Here is a 23,193-nt window from a genome sequence, read left to right as displayed (position 1 = left end):
AGTGCTTTATATGCAACCAGGACCAACGAAAAAGGTTGACGGAAATGCAAGGAAAGGAAAGGAAACAGAGCATGGTACCACGAGGACGCGAAGAGCCCTGGTAAATGTGTCACACGAAGCCCAGAGGAGCAGACATAGACTTACCCTGGTTTTTAGAGATGGTTTTTGCATGTCTAAGTCTTTTGTAAGAAGGATGGGTAAGGGGTTCTTACAACTGGCTTCCTATAAAAAAGTATAAAAGAAGTATTAGAAACCAAACAACATTCCCCTAACTGGAAATTACAAGGCTGTAAAAAGCAATTTTGATGGGAGACAAGGCATTTCTGGACTGAGCTGTTTATAGCAGAAGTCTGAGATTGTCATGAGGAATCAAAACGTTTTTTTCTTATTGTTCATCTACAACAGTGAAGTCAGAGAAGATGGCGATGGAGTAGGTATGGGACACACAGAACACATACTCAGAGATGACCATTAAAAGTCTCATCTACACTGTCATGTCACTCACATATCCATGGGCAGCTCCTCTCTTCTTTGGAGAAATAGGTAGTTAATTCTCCAAGATATCAACCGTCAAACTTCAAGTTGCTAACTTCCCCACAATGTTTTACAAATGCATTCTTATTTGTAAATCAGAATTTTAAATAAATTCCTACAATTAGTTTCGCAAACCACTATTGAATAGTGATAGTTTAACATCAACATTCTGAGGAAAAATATCTGAGTATTTGTTTCCAAAATTACTAAGCTTCTAAGTCCATGGTTCACACCAAAATAGTACTTGCAAAACTAGCAGAAATTACAAGGAGGCAGCTCACATAGAACTGAACTTACTATTTATTTCTATGTGACAAATGACAACAATAATAATCTCATTAAAAAATAATAAAGGGCCTCATTCTCAATAGCTGCTAATTTGGATAAATTTTTCATAAATTATTCCATTTTCAAATTAAGGTAGAAAAAATATATAAGATCATAGACAACAATAAAATTAAGGAGAAAAGAAGTTCAATTTCTTTCATTTGCACTATAACCTTGACCTCTGTATCCCATTTCTTCCCTCATCATGCTCACCATCCACTACTCCATTATTTAAATGATAGGTTTTTCTCTCTAGTTTACTTGAGGATCAATTGATTATAATCTTTTAAACAATATTTTAGTCTACATGCTTTATAATATTATTAAAATTTGCTGAAGTTTTATTTATTTCTAAAGGGAACAGTATATTATTAAGATTAAATGTTCCTAATGAAAATACTTACTACTGATAAATACTTATTTAATCTTAGGATATAGAAGGCACTGTGCTAATGTCTTTGCAATAATGCCATTTTTGCCCCCAGTAGCCCTATTAGGATTAGGTACTATAATCATCAGTCCCCTTTTAAGGATAACATGAAATCTTATAGAAGTTAAATACTTATCCAATGTTACATAGGACTCAAAAATGGCTCTGTATAACTTTATGAACTCTTTATTACCTTTACATATTACCTCCAATATCCAATATGCATGACATCTTAAACCATTAGGTTGTAGTCAAAGAGTTTTAAAAAATCATCTATTCTGCCCTGCTCATCTAAATTTACAGATGGGGGATTGGAGGACATCTGAGGTGATGTGCCCAAGATTACACAGAGAGTGGCAGAGCTGAGACCCGTGCCTGGACCACAGAGCTGTATGTGGCACCTGTTCCCAGCTTTGTGCTAGGGAGCAACATTACAGACTCAGAGGAGATCAAGAGCCTCCTCTAAGCTGGGGGTAGCTGTGGTCCTGCCAGTGCTCTCAGATGCCTGTAGCCTCACAATCAGCCCTATGGAAGGACCCACGGGTACATTTCTGAACTCTCCAAATAGGCATGCATTCCAGTCCTACCCTTTCCTACAAGTCACAGCACCTGCTGGTGGTTAAGCTGCTTACTGGAAATAGTGAATGAACCCATTCCCACTTCTGACTCACTGTGAGAGGGATAAATTATATCCAGTATGACATTTAGAAGATCCAAGTGATTAACTGCATAATCTATTGCGTAATTTGACTACACTTGAATAATATAATTATGCTTCATCTTTATACCTCTTTTAAAATTCTCGGTATGTAAATGTTAGAATGTCATGGAAGAAAAAAAGGCTGACTCTTAAGAGAAGCTAATACAAATCACCAACCTTTGTTTATGACTGTCTGAATGTTTACAAATGCTTACAATTCTTTCTTCCTTATGCACAGGCTAAAAGTGATAGTGTTTCTTTATTCCTTTATCTTCCCCACCCTGACCCTGTGAATTAATGAATATAAGGCTGATGGTCAGCTTTTCCCTATAAAACTCTAAAAATATTTTCTGTAAACTTTTATCTGAAAATGCCACTTAGTGAATTGTGTTTTTTCTTGTTTTAGATTTTAAATTGAAAAAGCAGACACAAAGTAAAATTTAATAAGAGTCAGAGTACTGAGCTGGCAGTCAAGAGATCTGGCTTCTTATCCTGGTTCTCTAACCAGCTAGCTCTAGGAACTCAGGCAAGCATTTTAACTCTTTGGACATCCCTTGGCTTGAAGATTTATAAAATAATTGGATTAGATGAACTCTGAGAAACTTTTCTAGTTTATCAAGATTCTATGATTCTTTCAAGAAGAAGCAATATTTATTAACGAAAAGGTAACGCACCACCTGTCCAGAGTTGCATTCCCCAAACCCCATGAGATTGCTGCTGCAGTGCTGTTCCCCACCCAGGCAGTAAGCCAGGGGGCTGCACAGCTGCAGAGGGAACTTTCCCTGCAGGGCTAATGGTACTTAGATTTCTGGGGAAAAATTAACAAATTCCACTAGTAGCTTAAATAAGTAACTGGAAATAACTCCATGCATTCTTTTTTTTTTCCCCTTCTGTGTATTCTTTTAAGACAGGTTTATTATGGAGTCAAGTGAGAAACATCTTTAAGATAAAACTTTTTACAGTTATGCCTTTAAAAAGCCCTTTACACTGATAGGTACACCTAAGAGGTTTAAAAACAAATGTCCACTGAGAACCTTGTAAACAAACACTCACAGCCAGCATTATTTATAAAAACTCAAAAGTAGAAACGACCCAAGTCACACGATGAATGTATAAAGAAAATATGTAACAGCATACTATTCAGCTATAAAGAGGACTGAAGTATGGATACCTGCTAGACACAGCTTAACCTTGAAAAAACGTCATGCTAAGTGAAAGACGCCAAACATAAAAGGAACATATGTGTGATCCCACATATATGAAACGTCTGCGAGTAGTGGCAGGGTGTAGATTAGGTGATTGCTGAGGGCTAGAAGGGAGTGGTTCCGATGGGTCCAGTCTATATGGGTTTCTTTCTAGGGTGTTAAAAATGTTCTAGAATTAGGTAATGTTTGCAAAAACATTGTGAACATTCTAAAACCCGCTAAATTGTATATTTTAAACAGGTCAGCCTTATAGCATGTGAATAATACCTAATTTTTAAACAAGTTACTTAAAGCAAGCCCCTGCACACCCAGGGTAAAGGGAAGAGACCTTGGGTTTGTTTCAACTCCTGCCTTAGAACTTCTTGAAAAGGTTTGAAAGGGGAATGGTTTGAATTATTAAAGTATATGTGGGTATAAAAATTCACTCTACATATATTAACTGAACCATATCATGTGTGGCATTCCAAGGCTAGTCACCAGAGAAGGAGAAGGTAATGATAAACATATTAGACATGATTACAGGGTATATTTATATTTAAACATTTCATCTGCTGAAATGAGACTTAACTCAATTGACTGCTCACTCTAGTGACTTTTGTGCAATAACCAATCGCTTAAACCAGCTGTGTCACCTTGGTGTCCTGAAAACACCATTTAAAAATACAATAGGGATGGAAAAAATACTTCATCACAGTTTTGTGGGCCTTACTATTCAACTAATAACATTAAAAAAAAAAACCAAACAGAAAAAGCACTGAATGTTTCCTCAGCCTAGCACATTACTCACACAGTAATTCACAAGTTTGTTTCCTCATTTCATCCAGGTCTTTGTTCAATTTCACTAGAGAGGATTCCCTTCCTGGGACACTTTATCTAAATTGACCCTGTTCTCCCCTCCTACTCAATGCTCCCTCTCTCCCCACTCTCTTTAATCTATTTTATTGATTCATTGATTCATTCAGTTTTGAGAGAGAGAAAGCAAAATCGTGAGCAGGGGAGGGGAAGAAGAAAAAGAATCCTCCATCTCAGAACTGCAAGATCAGGACATGAGCTGAAATCAGGAGTTGGACAGTTAACTGACTGAGCCACCCAGGAGCCTCCTCTCTACTCTCTATATTTCTTCATGGCCATCAGCAAAATCTGACTTTAACACTTACTATAAAACTAGTGGTTGCCAGAAGAGAGAGTGTATGTGGTTGGGCAAAACAGGGGAAGGGGCATGGAGATACAGGCTTCTAGTTATGGAATGAGTAAGTCTTGGGAATAAAAGACTCAGCATAAGGAATATAGTCAATGATACTGTAATAGTGTTATTTGGGGACACAAGGTAGCTAAGCTTGTAGTAAGCATAGCATAGCGCATAAACTTCTTGAATCACTATTTTGTACACCTGAAACTAATGTAATGTTGTGTATCAACTATACAAAGAAAAAATTTTAAAAGTACTAGTTCTAAATTCCTTGTTCATCTCACCCTACTCTGTGAAAGGGCTCGTCAGTCTTCCTAGTGAATAGATCCACAGGGCCCAGAACAGCTCAGTGGTTGAAGTAAATGGGTAAACCAGATGCATGAGTAATATTCCTTTTCTAAACCTTTCACAATTCCCTGGACATCCTTTCTGTTTTCAATCCCTCCTTCATCAGCTTACATTTCAGGAGTCTTCGTTCCTTTGCTAATACACTTAGTTTTCTTCATCCTGCTTTCAATCACTGCATTTGTCTCAAAGAAGTACAACCTTGGATGAATATCCCTCTATGCCTTCTCTGTGCTGGGAATTAGGAAAAAGTATAGACTTGGTTGACGCTTTGATGTTAATTTTATTACCACAAATCTTGAGTGATCTCTAATGCACAGCAATTCTGCTATAATTCTTTAGTAACTTCATTTCCCATCCTCCAACGTGACATTTCACATCTCTTTTCTCAAACTCCTTTCCTTTCATTCTTGCTTCATGGCTCATTGGAAAAACAGAAACATTGGAGCAGATGCTACTCAGGCTGCCCCACCATCAAATTTACAAACCTGTCTGCAAACATTTCATCCTTTCTGTCTTCCCTCCAGTAACAATGAAAGATAAGATACTGATCCTATCAGCAATTCCCTCCACCCACCCTGGGGTCTTATCTCCTCTTATTTTCTCAAGGATTTCACTCCATCAATTATTCCATCATTCCCTCAACTAGAGCATTCCCATTAATCACAAGCATGCTCTGGAATTTTATCTTTTTGGTTTGTTTTTAAAACAATACTTCCTTAATCTCATTTCTTCCACTGTTATGATCCATTTTTTTGTCTTTTATAGCAAACTTTTGAAACAGCAGGGCTTCACTCACTATCTCTACTTCTTCATTTTCAAAGCCATCAAATCTGTTTTGTTTTGCTTCTTCTCATCACTCTGCAGAAAGGGTCACAGCTTAGTCTCTATCTTACTAGGGCTCTTAGCTCCGGCTGACCCAGTTAACTCCTTATTCTTGAACTACTCTCCTCCATTAGCTTCCAAGACATCACCAGTAGGAGAAAGAATAAATTCGTCTCACTGACCAACTCCACAGTCTCCTTCCTTCACTGCTCCTTCTCCTCTATATAATAAAGTTACATATTTATCGCTTATTGCTTTATTTCATGTATCATTAACTATATAGACGTTCTATGAAAGCAAATAGTTGGTTTCCTTTACTCACTACTATAACTACAATGTCATAGAAAAGTGCTTAGTATAGTAGGAGCTCAACAAATACATGTTGGATATGGGGCACCTGGGTGACTCAGTTGGTTAAGTGACCAACTCTTGATTTCAACTTGGGTCTTGATCTAAGGGCATGAGTTCAAGCCCCACAGTGAGCTCTGTGCTGGGCCCGAAGCCTACTTAAAAATAAATGCATACTGAATGAATGAATGAGGTTGGAATGACTCAAGAGTTGGTTAAAAAAAGTCTTCCTTTCCTAAATGATAAATGATCTCAACCACTTTCATGACTTATTTTTTAAATTTATTTTTAATGTTTATTTTTGAGAAAGAGAGGGAATGTGAGTGGGAGAGGGGCAGAGAGAGATTGAGACACAGAATTCTAAGCAGGCTCCAAGCTGTCAGCACAGAGCGTGACGCAGGGCCAGAACCCACGAGCCATGAGGTCATGACCTGAGCCAAAGTCAGATGTGTAACCAACTGAGCCACCCAGGCGCTCCTTTCATGGCTTTTAAATCAACCATGTCCAACAATAAGGACTCCCAAATTCCATTTGTCTTTGATGTTTCCCCTATGTTCACATTACTTTTAATTAACTGCTCACTTGGCAACTCTACATGGCTGCTAATAAGCTTCTATACTTAGTATGTCCAAACCTGAGCTTATACTTTATCAGCAAAAAAGCATCTGTTAGTACTTGAGCCTTCCCCAGATTAGCAGATGGCACCCAGTTACTCAAACCAATGTCTTAATCCACTTTAATTCTTCTCTTTCCCATATCTCCCACATCAAACCCACCATGAAGTATAGCCAATGCTACCTTCAAAATAAACTGGGATTCATTCACTGCTATGTACACAGCCACCCTCAAGTAAAAACCATCATTGTTCACCTAAATTATTTCAGTCATCCTGCCTTCTATAATGTTTGTATATGTAAACGGGATGATGTCACTCCTCTATCAAGGTCTCATCAATCATTATTCCTGGGCTCTCTCTGCCATAAACTACATAGCCCTGCATGATGCATCTTTTCCCTATTTCTCTAACCTTATCTCCTATCATTTGCCCTCTCCTCTTTCTCACTATGCCTCAGCCACATCGGTCTTCTATTCTTATATTCCAAGTCCCTTCCTACCGTCAAGTATTCACCCATTAGGTTTTCTATTTCTGGAATGTCTTTCCACCATTTTTTTTTTTTTTTTGGCATGGCCACTGGATTCTTATCCTTCAACCTCTGTGCCAGCCCCTGTCAACCACCAATCTATTCTCAGCTTCCAGGAGTTCAACTTTTTAAGATTTCCACATATAAATGAGCTCATGCAGTATTTGCCTGTCTACAATTGCCTTATTTCATGTAGTATAATGTCCTCCAGGTTCATACATGTTGCCACAGATGTGAGGAATTCCTTCTTTTATATGACTGAATAATATTCTGTTGTAGATATACATAATATTTTATTTATCCATTCATCAGTCAATGGACTTTTAAATTATTTCCATAACTTGGGTATTGTGAATAATGCTACAATGAATATTGGAGTGCAGATATCCCTTTGAGACACTAATTTCATTTCCTTGGATATGTACCCAGAAGTGGGACTGTTGGGTTGTATGGTAGTCTACTTTTATTGTTTAATGGACCTGCAATTGTTTTCTATAATGGCTAAACAAATTTACATTTCCATCAGGTAGTAGAAGGGTTCCCTTTTTTCCTCATTTTCACCTACACTTTTTATCTAGTCTTTTTGATAACAGCAACAGATGTGAGGTATCTTGTGGTTTTGATTTGCATTTCCTTGATGATTGCTGTTGTTGAGTAGCTTTTCATGTACCTGTTAGCTATTTGTATGTTTTGAAAAATGTCTGTTTGGGTCCTTTGCCCACTTTTTTTTTTTTTCGCTATTGAGTTACAGGAGTTTTGTTTTTGTATTAATCTCTTATTGAGTATATGATTTGCAAAAATTCTCTGCCACTTTGTAGGCTGCCTTTTCATTTTGTTGATGATATTCTTTGTTGTGCAAAGCTTGTGTTTTAGTTTGATGTAGTCTCACTCAACACAAAGCTTGTGTTTTAGTTTGATGTACTCTCACTCATTTTTGCTTTTGTTATCTGTGCTTTTGGTGTCAGATTAAAAAAAATCATTGCCAAGTCTAATGTCAAGAAGGTTTTCCCTTATGTTTTCTTCAATGAGTTTTGTAGTTTCAGGTTTTATGTTTAAGCCCTTAATCCATTTTGAGTTATATTTTTATGTAAGATGTAAGATAAAGGTCCAATTTCATTCTTATGTATGCAGATATCCAATTTTCCTGGCACCATTTATTGAGGAGACTATGCTTTCCCCATTAGGTGTTCTTGGAACCCTTGTGAAAGATCAGCTTAGACTCTACTTTGTTCCATGGTCTATATGTTTACTTTTATACTAGTATCATACAGTTTGATTACTATAGACTGATATCACTAGCTTTGCTCTTCTCACTCAAGATTGCTTTGGTCATTTGGAGATTTTCATGGTTCTGTATAAAATTTAGGACTTTTTTTCTAGTTCTGTAAAGAATATTAGGATTTTGACAGGAACTGCACTGAATCTGTGAATCATTCTGAGCAGTACACACATTTTAACAATATTAATTTTTCTAATCCATGAGCATGGTATGTGTTTGTATTTATTTATGTTGTCTTTAATTTACTTCATCATTGTTTCATAATTTTTAGTGTATGAGTCTTCCATCCCTTTGGTTAAATTTATTCATTAATATTTTATTGTTTCTGTTGTTAACACAAATGAGATGTATTCCTGATTTCCTTTTTAGATACTTTGTGTGTAGAAACACAATTAACTTTTGTATGTTGATTTTGTATCTTGCAACTTTACTGAATTCATTTATTTGTTCTAAAAGGTTTTTGGGGGCATAGTCTTTTGGGTTTCCTATATATAAGACTATGTCATCTGCAAACAGAGACCATTTCAACTTCTTTTCATATTTGATTCAATTCATTTATTTATGTATTTTATTTTCTTATCTTGTTCAATTACTCTGGCTAGGTCCCCTGGTACTATGTTGAAGTGGCAAGAATGCCCATTCTTGTACCTGATTTTGGAGGGAAATCTTTAAGTATTTCCCCAATGTAATATTACCTATGGGTTTGTCAGACATGGCCTTTATTATGTTGAAATAAGTTACCTGTTACCTATTTTTAAAAGGGTATTTCATTATGACTGTTTTACATGTTTTTTCCTGCATCTACTGAAATAATCATGTGTTTTCCCTTTAATTTTGTTAATGTAATATATCACATTGATTTGTTTACATTGAAATATTTCTGTATTCCAGGAATAAATGTCACTTGTTCATGTTGCATGATCCTTTGATGTGCTATTGAATTTGATTTGCTAGTATTCTACTAAGGACTTTTGCATCTATGTTCCTCAGTGATACTGAGCTGTAGTTTTCTTTTCTTGCAGTGATGTTGTCTGGTGTAGTATCAGGGTAATGCTGGCCTCATAACATGAGTTTGAAAGTGTACCCTTCTGTTTATTGAAGAGTTTAAGAAGGATTAGTATTGTTTTTTTTTTCCCCCTGCATCTACTGTGAGAATGAAGACCATTCTCAGCAATCAAACTATCAGTGTTTCAGAAAATGCTGACATCACTCTGAAGTGTTATCTGAAGCCTTGTTTTGTAAAGTCCCCAGAGAAACCCTGCAGGTGGATTTAAATCACATCAGTGTAGGACTCAGTCTTCTTGAAAAGAAAAAGAAGAGGCTCCAGTTTGCAAATGGTGAGAAAATAGAAAGAAACCAGCCACTATTTGCACTATCTGTAGCCATGTACAGAACATGATCAGGGTGTTACAGTGGGCGTCCATTCTAAAATGAGGTCTGTATGCTCATTTTCCCATCAATGTCACTATTCAGGACAATGGTCTCTTGCTGAAATCCAAAATTTTACAGGCAAAAAATACATTCACAGGGTTTGGATGAGGTCAGCAATTGCTTGTTCAGTATCTGAAGCTCAGAAAGAGAGTTAATTCCTAAAGGAAACATTGAACTTGTATCAAATTCAGCTGCTATAATTCAGTAAGTCACAACAGCTCAAAATGAGGATATCATAAAATTTTTGGATGGCATCTGTTTCTGAAAAAGGAACAGTTCAGTAGGCTGACTAGATCTAAGCTGTCCAGCTACAGAAACAGCCAGATGTCAGATGATACCTCCGACTTATTTGTGATGTTTTAAAGATGCAATAAACACTGTATATTTTTTAAAAAGGAAGAAGGAAGAATAGTATTAATTCTTCATTGAAAGCCATCTGGTATTGAAGTTTCTGTTGTTGTTGGAAGTTGATTACTGATCCAATCTCCATTTTTGTTCAGGTTTTCTATTTCTTCCTGATCGAGTTTTGATAGGCTGCATGTTCCTAGGAATTTATTCATTTCTTCTAAGGTTCCCAATTTGTTGGCATCTAGTTGGTCATAGTAGTCTCTTAGGATTCTTTTTATTTTTAAGGTAGCTATTGTAATGCCTCATCTTTCCTTCTAATTTTGTCTTCTTTCCTCTTTCTTAGTATGTCAAGTTAAGGGTTTGATAATTTTTTAAATCTCTTCACACAAAACTCAGCTTTGTTAATTTTCCTGTTCTTTATTTCTGCTCTAATCTTTAGTTCCTTTCTCTGCTAATATGGGGTTTACTGTATTCTTTTCCCAGTTTCTTGAGTTATAAAGTTAAAATGTTTGAGAAATTTTTTTATGTCAGCATTTATCACAATAAACTTCCCTCCTAAGCATCTTAAATTTTCCTTCTTCCTTTTTGTAGCATCATATAAGTTTTGGTGTTTTGTGTTTTTAATTTGTCTTACGATGATTTTTAAATTCCCTTTTGATATCTTTTGTGACCCAAAGTGGTTAAGTGTTGTTTAAGAGTGTACTGTTTTGTTTCCAACTACTTGTGAATTCTCCCATTTTCTTACTGTTACTGATTTCTAATTCCATTCAACTGAAGTTGAAAAAGATACCTGGGATGATTTCAATCTTCTTAAATATGTAACGTTTTGGGGGCGCCTGGGTGGCTCCGTCGGTTAAGCCTCCGGCTTCGGCTCAGGTCACGATCTCACAGTCCGTGGGTTCGAGCCCCGCGTCGGGCTCTGTGCTGCCAGCTGGCTCAGAGCCTGGAGCCTGCTTCAGATTCTGTGTCTCCCTCTCTCTGACCCTCCCCTGCTCGCACTGCCTCTCTCTGTCTCTCAAAAATAAATTAAAAAACATTTAAAAAATATGTAAAGTTTTATATCATAATATAAGATGTGATCTATCCAGGAGAATGTTCTGTGTGCACTTTAGAAGAATGTATATTCTTCTGTCGTTGGACTGAAACTCCTAAACATGTCTGTTAGGGCTTTTTGGTCTATAGTATTCTTCAAGTCAACTGTTCATTAATTCTTGTCTAGTATTCTGTTATTAAAAGGGGGGTTGAAGTCTTGCTGTCAATTTCTCTCTAGATCTGTAAGTATTCGCTTGATGTCTTTAGGTCCTCTAATGTTGGGTACATATATAATTGTTAAATCTTCCTATTGAGCCGACCATTTTTTCATTATGATATGACCTTCTTTGTCACAGAGATTTTTTGACTTAAAGTTTATTTTTTTCCTGATATAAGTATAGCCACCTGTCAACTGTGTTGACAGTTCAGAGCCCACTTGGGATTGTCTTCCTTCTCTCTCTGCCCCTCCTTCTTCACTCGTTCATATGCATGCTTGTTCTCTCAAAAAAAAAAAATAAGTAAACTTAAAAAAAAATAAAGCGAGCATATGGAGAGCATATTGCAGGATGTTGGCTTATTTTTTTCAAGATTTTATTTGAATTCCAGTTAGTTAACATACAGTGTAATATTAGTTTCAGGTGTAGAATTTAGTGATTCATCACTTATAACACCCAGTGCTCTCACAAATGCTCTCCTTAATACCCATCACCCATTTAACCCATCACCTCACCCATGTCTCCTTCAGCAACCCTATTTTTCTCTATAGTTAAGTCTGTTTATGATTTGCCTCTCTTTCCCCCCCATGCTCATGTTCTATAGCATAAATTCCACATGAGTGAAATTATACGGTATTTGTCTTTTACTGACTTATTTTGTTTAGCCTAATACTCTCTAGTACCACTACGTAGTTGCAAATGGCAAGATTTTATTCTTTTTTATGGCTGAATAATATTTCATTGTGTGTGTGTGTGTGTGTGTGTGTGTGTGTATATATATACATATATATATATACACACACACACCACATCTTCTTTATAGACTGATGAATGGATGTTGTTTTTTTTAAATCCATTCAGCCACTCTATTCCTTCTGGAGAGTTTAATCCAATTATATTTAAAGTAATTATTGACAGGTGAGGATTTACTGTCAATTTGCTCATTGTTTCGTTCTGCTTTTCCATTCTTTCCTTTGTTATTTAATTTTTTAAGTGACTTGCTTTGGTTCTTTTCTCATTCTGTGTAACTATTATTGGGTTACATTTTTTCATTGTGGTTATCTTGAGGTTGCCTAAAATATTCTTGCAGTTATAATAATCTATTTTAAATTGATAAGCATTTAACTTCAGTCACATATAATTCCTCACTTTTACCATCCCTGACATACTTTGCTTTCCTGTGGTCAGATTTTGCTTTTTAAATTGTGTGTCCAATTAATAAATTTTTAACTTTTAGGATTAAAAGTAATTTACACATTATTATAATGCAATGTTATTCTGTATTTGTCTATTTTTACTTTCACAGTGAGATTTATGCTTCTGACTAATGTACACCATATTTTTCAGTTTGAAGATCTCTTTTTAGCATTTCTTTTAAGATAGGTCTAGTGGTCACAAAGTTCAGTTTTTGTTCATCTGTCTTCAGTTTTTGACAAAGTTCAGTTTTTGTTCATCTGTCTTCAGTTTTTGTTTGTCCTTTGGTTTATTTATCTCTATTCTGAAGGGATAATTTTTCCAGCTATAGTAATTTTTTGTTTTTGTTTCTTTTTAGTGCTTTGAACATGTCATTCTACCCTCTCTTTGCCTGTAAGATTTCTTCTGAGAAATCCACTAGTAACTTTATATGGGGGTGGATAGCCATATGTGATGAGTTGTTTTCCTCTACTTTGAAAATTCTTTGTCCTAGATTCACAGTTTGATTATAATGTGTGTCAGTATAGTGTTCTTTGAGCTTCATAAAACTGAATGCCCATTTCTCTCCTCAAATTTGGAAACTTCCCAACCCCCCCCTTTTTTTTTTTTTTTTTAAATAGGCTTTCTACCCGTCTGTCTCTCTTCTCTGGGACTTCTATTATACACATATTGATTTACTTAATGTCTCATAAATCCTGTAGGCTCCCTTCATTCTTTTTACTCTTGTGACTGGCTAATTTCAAATGACCTATACTTGAGTGTGCCGATTCTTTCTTCTGCTTGACTGAGTCTGCTGTTGAAGCTCCCTACTGCATTTTTTCCCCCATTTCATTCATTGTATTCTTTTGCTCCAGAATTTGAGTGGTAATTTTTATGATTTCCATCTTTTTGTTGAACTTAATTTGTTCATGTATTGTTTTCCAGATTGCATTGAGTTATCTATCTACATTTTCCTGTAGTTTGCTGAACTTCTTTAAACCAATTATTTTGAATTATTTGTCAGACATTTCTTAGATCTCTATTTCGTTGGGGGTCAGCTCCTGGGAATTTCCTACATTCCTTTGCTGCTGTCTTGTTTCTTAGATTTCCCATGTTAATTATTATGTGTTGGTGTATGCACTCAGCTGTTGTAAACAACAGCAGAGACTACAGAGGTCCTCAAGAGTGAAGGCTGCTGGGTTCCTTTTGCTCTCTTTTACTTCTACAGAGGGAAATCATAGCCAAGAGGATCCTTTTTGGTACCAAAGTGTGCGGTGGCCTAAAGAACAATCTTATGCAGGTAAAATGCTTTTGTCTACAATAACATATGTGGCTATTCTTGATTTGAGCTTCACTTTCTTGCTTCTTCATTGTACTCTGAAGCTTTTCTAGAGCTACTTTCATCCATTAGTAGTTGTCAGATCATTGTTTTTGTGGCTGTACCAGGGCTGGGGTCTCCAAACTGGCGTCTTGCTCATGTGCTCAGCTTTGCTTTCTATTCTGTGAAATACCCATGTACTTCTCAAACTATTATTTTAGTTTTTGTTTTTTAGTCTGATTTTAGCCACATTTCCTTTTTTGTTGTTTTCAACCAAAGTACTTTAAGTCATACAATTATTTATTACAGTGTCACTTATAGTATAGTCAGTAGAAAACTGTGGAATCAAATCTTACAATAATGATGATGATAATCAAAATAGAATATTGGTTATCACTTATATAGTGCTTACTACATGCATGGCATTTTTCTACATGATTATATATTCGATCCTCACAATAACCTCTCATACCATATGAGATATATACATTTGCTATCTGAATTAAAAAACATATTTATTTTGAAAGAAAGAGCACATGCACGAGTTGCAGTCAGCTCAGAGCCTGATGTAGGGCTCCATCTCACAAACATGAGGTCACAACCTGGGACAAAATCAAGAGTCAGACACCTAACTAACTGAGCCAACTTGGTGCCCCTCTAAATTTCTTACAAAATAGAAATTGAGGTATCAAAAGTAAAAGTAGCTTGTTGAAGGTCACACACCTAATAAGTGGCAGAGCTGGAATTTGAAACTAAGCAGTATGTCTCCAAAGGCCTGCTATTAACTGTATAAAATAATGGCTTTCTAGAAGAATTCATCCCAATTAGATAAGGAAATGCTGAAAGTTAGGTAACCCTGAAAGTAAACTAAAATAGAACGATTTAAAGTTGATACATTGGGATGCCTGGGTGGCTCAGTTGGTTGAGCATTGACTCTTGATTTCGGCTCAGGTCATGATCCCAGGGTCACGGAATTGAGCCCTGCGTGGAGTCTGCTTAAGATTCTCTTTCTTCCTCTGCCCCTCTCCCTCATGCAGGTGTGTGCCCACTTTCACTCAAAAAAAATTTAAAAATTTTAAAAAAGGATACATATAAATAATACATTTTTTTTTACTTTAAAACATTGAAATGTTCATTCATGTTCCAGTCTTTTGGTGTGGGAATTTGTTTGGGAATAGTCTAAGAGCTTGGAATTCCATAATTTTTTCCTTGTATAAACCACAATCATAGTGTATCACTTATGCAGAGTAAAAATATAAAGCCTTTAATCTTTATCAAGTCTTTCCAATGTATTCAACTCATCTTTTGTAACAGAAATAATTCTTTGTGTACACCATACCATCTCCTCATTTCCTCTGTGTCCTCTCCTTAGGCACCCTAGTCTCCCTTACAGTTAGATTGGGAGCAATATGACTGAATCTGCTCAATGTAATTTAAGAAATATTTTAAATCACTTCCAGGTGTAGTCATAAAACTATTCCATATTACTCTAAACCTCTTCTTTTCCTGCTGAAGCAATTTTGGAGGATGGTTTGAAAAAAATGGAGGAAGACGGCTCAACTCACTGTATTATGAAGTGACTGAGAAATAACCTTGGATTGTATTAAGCCACTAAGATTTCAGATTCTGTTACAGAAGATTGTATTAATTACTGACACCATTTTCCTACAAATAGTTATAATGGACGTTAACATTGCATTTGTTTCTGGGAAAAGACAAAGAACTTTTGGTTGGCATAAAGTAACATTAGTAATGAGTAAGTATATAAAAGAATAGTTTATTAGCCATCAGCCTTCAGTGTTGCCATGGACAGCAGTCAGTAAGCTTTAAAAGCAAATGCAGAGAACTGATTAATCTGCAAATCAGTTGGATGGAGTTTTGTTAAGCAAACTTTTACTGTGTATTCTAGAAATGTAAACCAGTACTAATTCCAAGAATAGTTACATGACTTTCCTAGAATAAATTTGAGTTAGCTTTTACTTAGGTGTATATGGTATAATTCAATAGATGTTTCTGAGTAAATATAAGAAACTAGAACAAATGCTTTGGAAGACACAAGAAGGCGTGAGCTACTCTACAACTTTTAGAGAAAAGCGGGAGGATAAGTAAATAGGAGATCTTGTTCTGACCCTTGAAATACTTATAATGAAATACACAGGAGGAAAGCAACTCACCAAGGCAAAATGCAAGACTTGTTTTAAAAGAAGGAGAAAGAAAGTGCCCTTAGACAACAGAGGTGACGGGGATTAACTGCACCTGGAGATGAGAGACAGCTTCACTGAGCAAGTAGAATTTGAGATGTCTGAGGTTGGACTCCCACCCACCCAACCAAGAATAGACACTACAACAAGGATTGAAGGCAAGTAGTTCATTTGAGTGATTCAGCAGGGAAATGTGTGACAACAGATGGAAGAAGGGTGTCATTATGAAGCTAGTAGAGCTTCTGCAGTAGTTCTCAGGCTCCAACTTCGGGGAAGCTCTGGGAAACACTTTAAAACACACACAACAGAATTATTACAACCAAGGAGTAAAAGGAACTTGGAATATAAGCCCCCATGCTCCTCAGTCACTGGTTAAGGGCTGCTCCTGGATGTATTTTCCTTTCTAGGCACTTCTGAGTCACAGAAATATAATTTCTATCTTTAACTGAAGGAAACAGCAGAAATTCAGTACTAAAGCAAATTCAAATAATCTTTTGAAAATCTGCAAATATTTACTTGCCATTTACTGAAGGTCTCTACTTGCCAAATACACACATTATAATGATTTAAAATAGGCAACTTCTGAGATGTCAGTTTCAAAATATAGTCATCTCACTGTAAGTCATTTAAAGGTTGCAAGACATGTTTTCATAAGCAAAACAATTTAGTCTGTCTTCTGTTAAATATTCTTCATAACAGAAAAGAAGGAATTTAATACCTGGCAGATAAATCTCATCTATTCCAATGATTTCTGAGCAGATATGACTTTCCAGTGTTTATCTGTGAAGACTACAAAATGTCTGGGGAAAACAAATTAACAGCAATATGAATAGTAAATAAGTGACTATGATCTAAAAACTGAAGTCACAGAAGTACCCCAAACTAAGCAGTAACTTTTAATACTACTTGTATTACTTAATAACTTTTAATACCACTTTTATTACTTAATGCTTTACATTCATTGATAATCTAATCAGTTGCTGCTACTGGAAAGTGCCTATTTGAGTCATGCAAACATTCTATTATGCAATTTTATCTTTATTTCTTAAACATCATGTACTATATTTTTCAGACTTCAAATTCAGACTCAATCTAAAAGGTTCAGTTCACTGTCCAAAGAAAGGTTTGATCTGAAGAAACTAGCAAATAAACTCTAATTTATTGCTACCTCTGAGTTCCTACGTGCTCAAAATGATAACATCTTGGCAAGCACAAGTTAGTCACTTTCACTATGTTATGTTTACCCACACAGAAAGATAACAGCCAAATTACAAAGCATCAAACAGCATAAATACCAAAACATTTTTTTATTTCCTATTATGACTCCAATGCTACCCAGTTTGGAGTATTCTTTTTTTTTTAATGTTTTATTTATTTTTAAGAGAGAGAATGAGCAGGGGAGGGTCAGAGAGAGAGGGAGACACAGATTCTGAAGACAGGCTCCAGGCCATGAGCTAGCTGTCAGCACAGAGCCTGACGCAGGGCTCGAACCCACAAACCTCAAGATCATGACCTGAGCCAAAGCCAGACGCTCAATTGACTGAGCCACCCACGTGCCCCAACACAGTTTGGAGTATTATTGAGGGGCTATAGGAGAGGTTAGGAGTAGTGAATGCATCAAGGACAAGAATCAGAACAGAAATCCTTCCTGACACTAAATTACTACAACACATACTGAATAATTGTATATATATTCATGGCACTGATATTCCAACTTAAACTAAGATTTTATTTATTTCTATTCTTGGCCTGTAATGAGAACTTTGAGTTTAAAAGTCAACTCTGTCATTTACTGCTCTTGATCCTGAATAATCTGCTCTTTAGACTTGCTCATGTTCAAAGTAAATTAAGTTCATCTACTTCATGGGGCTATCATAAGAAGTAAAGGAGATAATATCTATAGAAAAAGTTCACATGATATCTGACATAAAGCCTCCTCCCTTTCCCCTCTGTTCCCCCTGTTCCTGATTCTGTGAGTCTGTTATAGCCCAGAAGTTCCTTCTGGGGCAGGGGCAGGGGCAGGTCTTGTTTATTTTCAGAGGAGGCTAACACTTGGTCTAGAGTTTTGCACAGAGTAGGCATTAAATACGAAAAAAAGTAACATTTGAAGTTAATTTGTTTAAACTGCAGCAATGGGGTGCCTGGGTGGCTCAGTTGGTTAAGCATCCGACTTCAGCTCAGGTCATAACCTCACGGGCCATGGGTTTGAGCCCCGCATCAGGCTCTGTACTGACAGCTAGCTCAGAGCCTGGAGCCTGTCTTTGGATTCTGTGTTTCCTTCTCTCTCTGACTCTCCCCTGCTCACGTTCTCTCTCTCTCTCTCTCTCAAAAATAAATAAAACATTTTTAAAAAATTAAAAAAATAAACTGCAGCGCTAAATGAAAAATAAAGACACATGCAATTTTTTGAGCATGAAAAAGACGTCGGAAATAACTTCAGGTTTATGTAATCTATCAGCTTATGTGACTTTTACTCTACGGGAACGAGACTGAACTTTGTAATCAAAGTTGTCATACCACATATTGGTACATCAGTACTTCCCTCAAACTAATCACTATGAGAGGTATCCTAATACTTTGCTTTTGCTCCAGAACAGGTTGTTAGCTGTTTTGAGAGTTTGCTTTTGAGTCACACAGTAAAATTAGCATAATTATTTGATAGCCAGATTTCAATTTTAAACACAAAAGTTAATATTTAATAACTCCCCAACCTAGTGACCTGCTGTGGCTCAAAAGGACTACTAACTCTTTTCCATTATCAAATGAAGCATTAAAGTACAAAGATTTCCCAGTCCAATGATGACAATGCCCAATATGACACATGAATGACACATGTTCAGAAGTCAATTTCAAAAGAAATTCCCAAAGACCTAATGAGCAATAGTGACACTACCAATAAAGACAGTCTCACAAGATGTTTATTTGGAATACAGTGATACTCATCTAGAACCTCTAGATGGATATTTAGTAACATAGTAAAACACATTATTCTGTGTATTCCATATGAGGCTCATTGGTCCTATTAAATATATACAAATTTAATTTATCCACAAAGTGTGCAAATAATATATTTATACTAGGCAGACCAGGCTTGCCTCCTTCCCAACTATGTCAGTATCTGCCATCGTCTTGGGTAAATTCAGGGCCAATATGAACAAACTATCAGTGTGTTTATTCATATCTTTAACCATCTCCTTTCCAATAACTTTCTCTTTTCCATTTTAGTCACTCATTCTCATGAATACAACCTAAATCTCATCATCACTCCAGACTGCTCTACCTATAAAATTATTGACATAAATATATACTCTCTGTTCATAGCTCACAACTCTTCTAGCATGTTTGATCTCTCTAGCCTAACTAGGGTCTCAAGTACCTCCTATTGTGTTGTTCTTTCATATTCTAAGTCACCCTTCAGCTCTTCTCACCACCTTCACTATCAGTATCCTGGCCCAAGACACCATCACTTCTTTTATTTTTATTATCATTTTTAATGTTTTTTATTTATTTTTGAGAGACAGAGAGAGAAAGAGAGAGAGAGAGAGCACAAGCAGGGGAGAGAGACCCAGAATCTGAAGCAGGCTACAGGCTCTGAGCTAGCTGTCAACACAAAGCCCAACATGGGGCTCAAATCCATGAACCGAACCGTGGGATCATGACCTGAGCCAAAACCAGACCCTTAACCGACTGAGCCACCGAGGCGCCCCAAGACACCATCATTTCTTAACTAGGCTACTGTGATAAACTTCCCAATGGGTCTCTCTACTTCTGTCTGTTCCTCTCAATAGTCTATTCTCTGCCTAGTAGTTACAGTAATCCTTTTCATATATAGGTCATGTCAGGGTACTCTTTTGTTCAACACTAATAAAAGACTGTCAGAATAAAAGTCAAAGTCCTTACCATGACCTTTAAAAGCATCCATGATCTGGTCTCTTGATGCCTCTTTGACTTGATTTCTTTAACTTTCTCCTGTGCTTAGTATCATTCAACCATACTAGCTTTCTCAATTCTGCTCAGACAAAATAGGTATACTCCCACTTCAGGGCTCTGTATTCCTCTTCTTCCTATATGGAATGCTGTTCTCTCAAGTGTCTTCATGGTTTGCTCCTTCCTTCAAGTTTCTGTTCAAATGTTCCAATGTCAGTGAAGCATTTTGACTGCCCTACTTAAACGACGAAATGCCATTCCACTACTTTACCAGTATTAGTTTTCTCTCTCCCTCTGCTTTTGCTCCAGAGAACCAATCACTGTCTGACATACTAGTTTCTTATTTATTCTCTGTTGTTTATTGTATTTTCATTTGAATATGAGCTTCATAAAGGCAGAGACTTGTCTATTGCTTACTATTGACTAGAATAATGCTTTGCACACAGCAGGCACTCAGTAATTATTTAGATTTTATAAATTCATCTTAGATTATATGGTGCATTACTTAACCCATATTCAAGCCACCAAATTTTGTGTATGTAAATATGCAGGTGATTAAGATAATTCTTGAATGAATATGAGGGAAAATTCTAAGTCTTGGATTTAGATATTCTTATGAAGAGAGACTCTAGAATTACTCTGAAGCTAAAGATACTAAACTATGGCTCTTAGGGGTCTACTTGAAAGATAAGTTTCTCCTAACCTAGTTATTTAGAAATGCAGATTTGATCTTCCAGTTTCACAAAATAAAGGTGCTTCTATTATGCTCCTTCCTTGAAACCTACAAAAACCAAAAATAGTGAAAAAGAGAAAAGAAACTGCCCCTTAGGTAAATCAAGACATGGCCATCACTATAAAGAATGAACTGTGACGACTACTTGCCAAATTCAGCAAAATGTGGATTAAAAAGCCAAGAACCAACATGTATATTTTAAGACCTCCAACAGACAACAGTTTTCTCCAAATGCCACAGTCCTAAGAGATCTATCCAATATTCCTTTGATTGAAGTAGATAGATCTAGTGGAAATGCCCAAATCACTGCAGAATCTGGGAAAACCTTATAGTGAAGTTGAAGTTGAAGGAACAGTCCTACAGATAAACCTTTTCCCTTATTTTGCTTTGGCCTTGGAGAGGAGTGTCTAAAGTGTGGTTGGTGGATGTGCTGTACACGCCGTGATCAATTTTGCAGCACTGACCAGAGCCAGCTGAGTAGAAGCAGATACGGGGCTACTCCCCTGAGAGCTTATTACAAACAGGCTGCACTAAAGAATGACACCAACTTCCTGCCTGCACCAAAGAGGTCAAGTAAAAATCTAAAATACAGCTTAAAGTTAAGTCCATCTTGGTCCTAAAACTGCTCATCGTTCCCCATTCCTGTGAACGTTAACTCCACAGTTAGGCTGTACACTAGTTCACTCTGCCTACATAGCTCTCGTGCTATTTCCTATGTCCTGGCCAGAAGTGTCCGCTCACCATTACACAGAGAATACATGACTTAAAGCATAGCCTTCTGCCTGGAAGATTTTCTGCTTCCCTGTTCACATCCTCTTGCCAGCAGCTTGTGGAATTTTCATTTTTTCACAGAGCCACTTCAAAACTTGATTCTTCCATAAACTACTACTTTTTAAAAATAATTCATCTTGGGGGCAACTGGTTGGCTCAGTCAGTGGAGCATCTGACTCTTAGTTTAGGCTCAAGTCTTGATCTCACAGTTTATGAGCTTGAGCCCTACATTGGGCACTATGCTGATGGTGCAGAGCCTGCTTGCAATTCTCTCTCTCCCTCTCTCTCCGCCCCTCCCCCATCTCTCTCTCAAAAATAAACATTAAACAATTCATTTTCAAAAAACATATTGACTAGACATATTAAGTGTAAATATCACACTTTTCTGTCCATTGAAGGTACAATCATATTCAATTCTTATCTTTCCAAATGCAAGTGGATACTTAATATTATAATAAAAAAACTACAATAGTGAATTAATAGTAAGAAATGTCTAAAGGTAATAATTCTCCTGTCATGAGTAACACATCTGATTTCAACTTTATTTTTCTGCTTTTGATTCTGTTTTCCTTCCATTATCAAGCTTGATTCTCTTTAGGGTAGAGAGAAATAAGGAAATATAAAGGTGATGTAAAGCTAATGATTTATTTTCAAGCTAAAATTTATTGAAAACTTGCTACTTTTATTTCATTTAATCCTAACAAAAAAAAGCCAAAATTAGTGACAGTTGTCGTATTTGATAGATGAAGAAACTAAGGCTGAAGGATAGACTGAATAATTGCCCAAAGTCACACAAACTGAAAGTTCTAACCCATTCTGTCTTATTCTAGACAGGAGTTTTTGTTTTTTTTTTTTTAACTCTGTGCCCTAAGTTTATTGATAAATTTATCTACTGAAGTATCCTTGACCAGATCATTTCAAAGTAAGCCAAGGTCTTCATCAATTTCACTCTTTATCATATATTATCACCTGACTCAACTTAATGCTTTGCCTTTCTATACTATTTAACTGGCTTTGAAAATACTTTCACAAGCATTAATGGTTTGAATCTCACAATTAATCTACAGAATTTTTGCCATTTTAGATGGCAAACAGAGATACTATAAATTACCCAGTCATATTGCTGAGTAGCCGGATTATAAATACACACCCTCTTATTCTAAAATCAGAGTGCTCTTTCCAGAACTGTTTAAAACTTTAAAGTATCTAGTACCTTTTCTTAAAATATGACAGTCATGAAGTACTCCATGAACTATCATGGTTTCAATTTTATTCAATTATTTTGAAAATACTTATTAGTATTACTTTCATATTATATACAAATTGTGACCAGAGACATTATTTTCAATAAAATGAATATAGTCCATCTACTGAATTCAAGGAATTTTCAATGCCAGGCATTGAGCTCAACAACTTGAAAACATGAGGCCTGAAATGACATTGTTTCTACAATCACATCAAAGACTGCTTAGTATATCAAATGTATGGGAAGGAGTGGTGGAAAGGAAATGTGAATAATTAGGCTGGGCTCAAATCATGAAAATTCTTGTTTTGCTAAGACTTAGATTTTATACTATAGAGATGGGTAAAGAAAACCCACCGAAGAATTCTGATATATTGTTGAAACAGTTTCCTAAGGATCACTCAGTCTGCAAATCTTGCTGATTCTTAAAATTGCCAAGGAAGCCTTTTGCAGGTTTTGAGGCCCCACTGTGAGTTT

At 36.3% G+C, this 23,193-nt stretch overlaps 1 protein-coding gene across 1 annotated transcript in view; it reads right to left on the bottom strand.

Annotated features, from left to right (window-relative positions):
* The window catches only part of FAM13A (family with sequence similarity 13 member A), a 313,453-nt gene that overhangs the window by 172,458 nt on the left and 117,802 nt on the right, over positions 1-23,193 (bottom strand). Inside the window, exon 6 of the mRNA XM_029943172.1 lies at positions 145-222. Within this exon, the coding sequence (XP_029799032.1) occupies positions 145-222 (78 nt within the window). The remainder of the gene's footprint in view (positions 1-144; positions 223-23,193) is intronic.

The sequence above is a fragment of the Suricata suricatta genome, chromosome 1, assembly GCF_006229205.1.
Source record: "Suricata suricatta isolate VVHF042 chromosome 1, meerkat_22Aug2017_6uvM2_HiC, whole genome shotgun sequence".
NCBI lineage: Eukaryota > Metazoa > Chordata > Mammalia > Carnivora > Herpestidae > Suricata > Suricata suricatta.
Note: the sequence above shows the minus strand (reverse complement) of the source record. Positions and strands in the feature narration are given on the sequence as shown.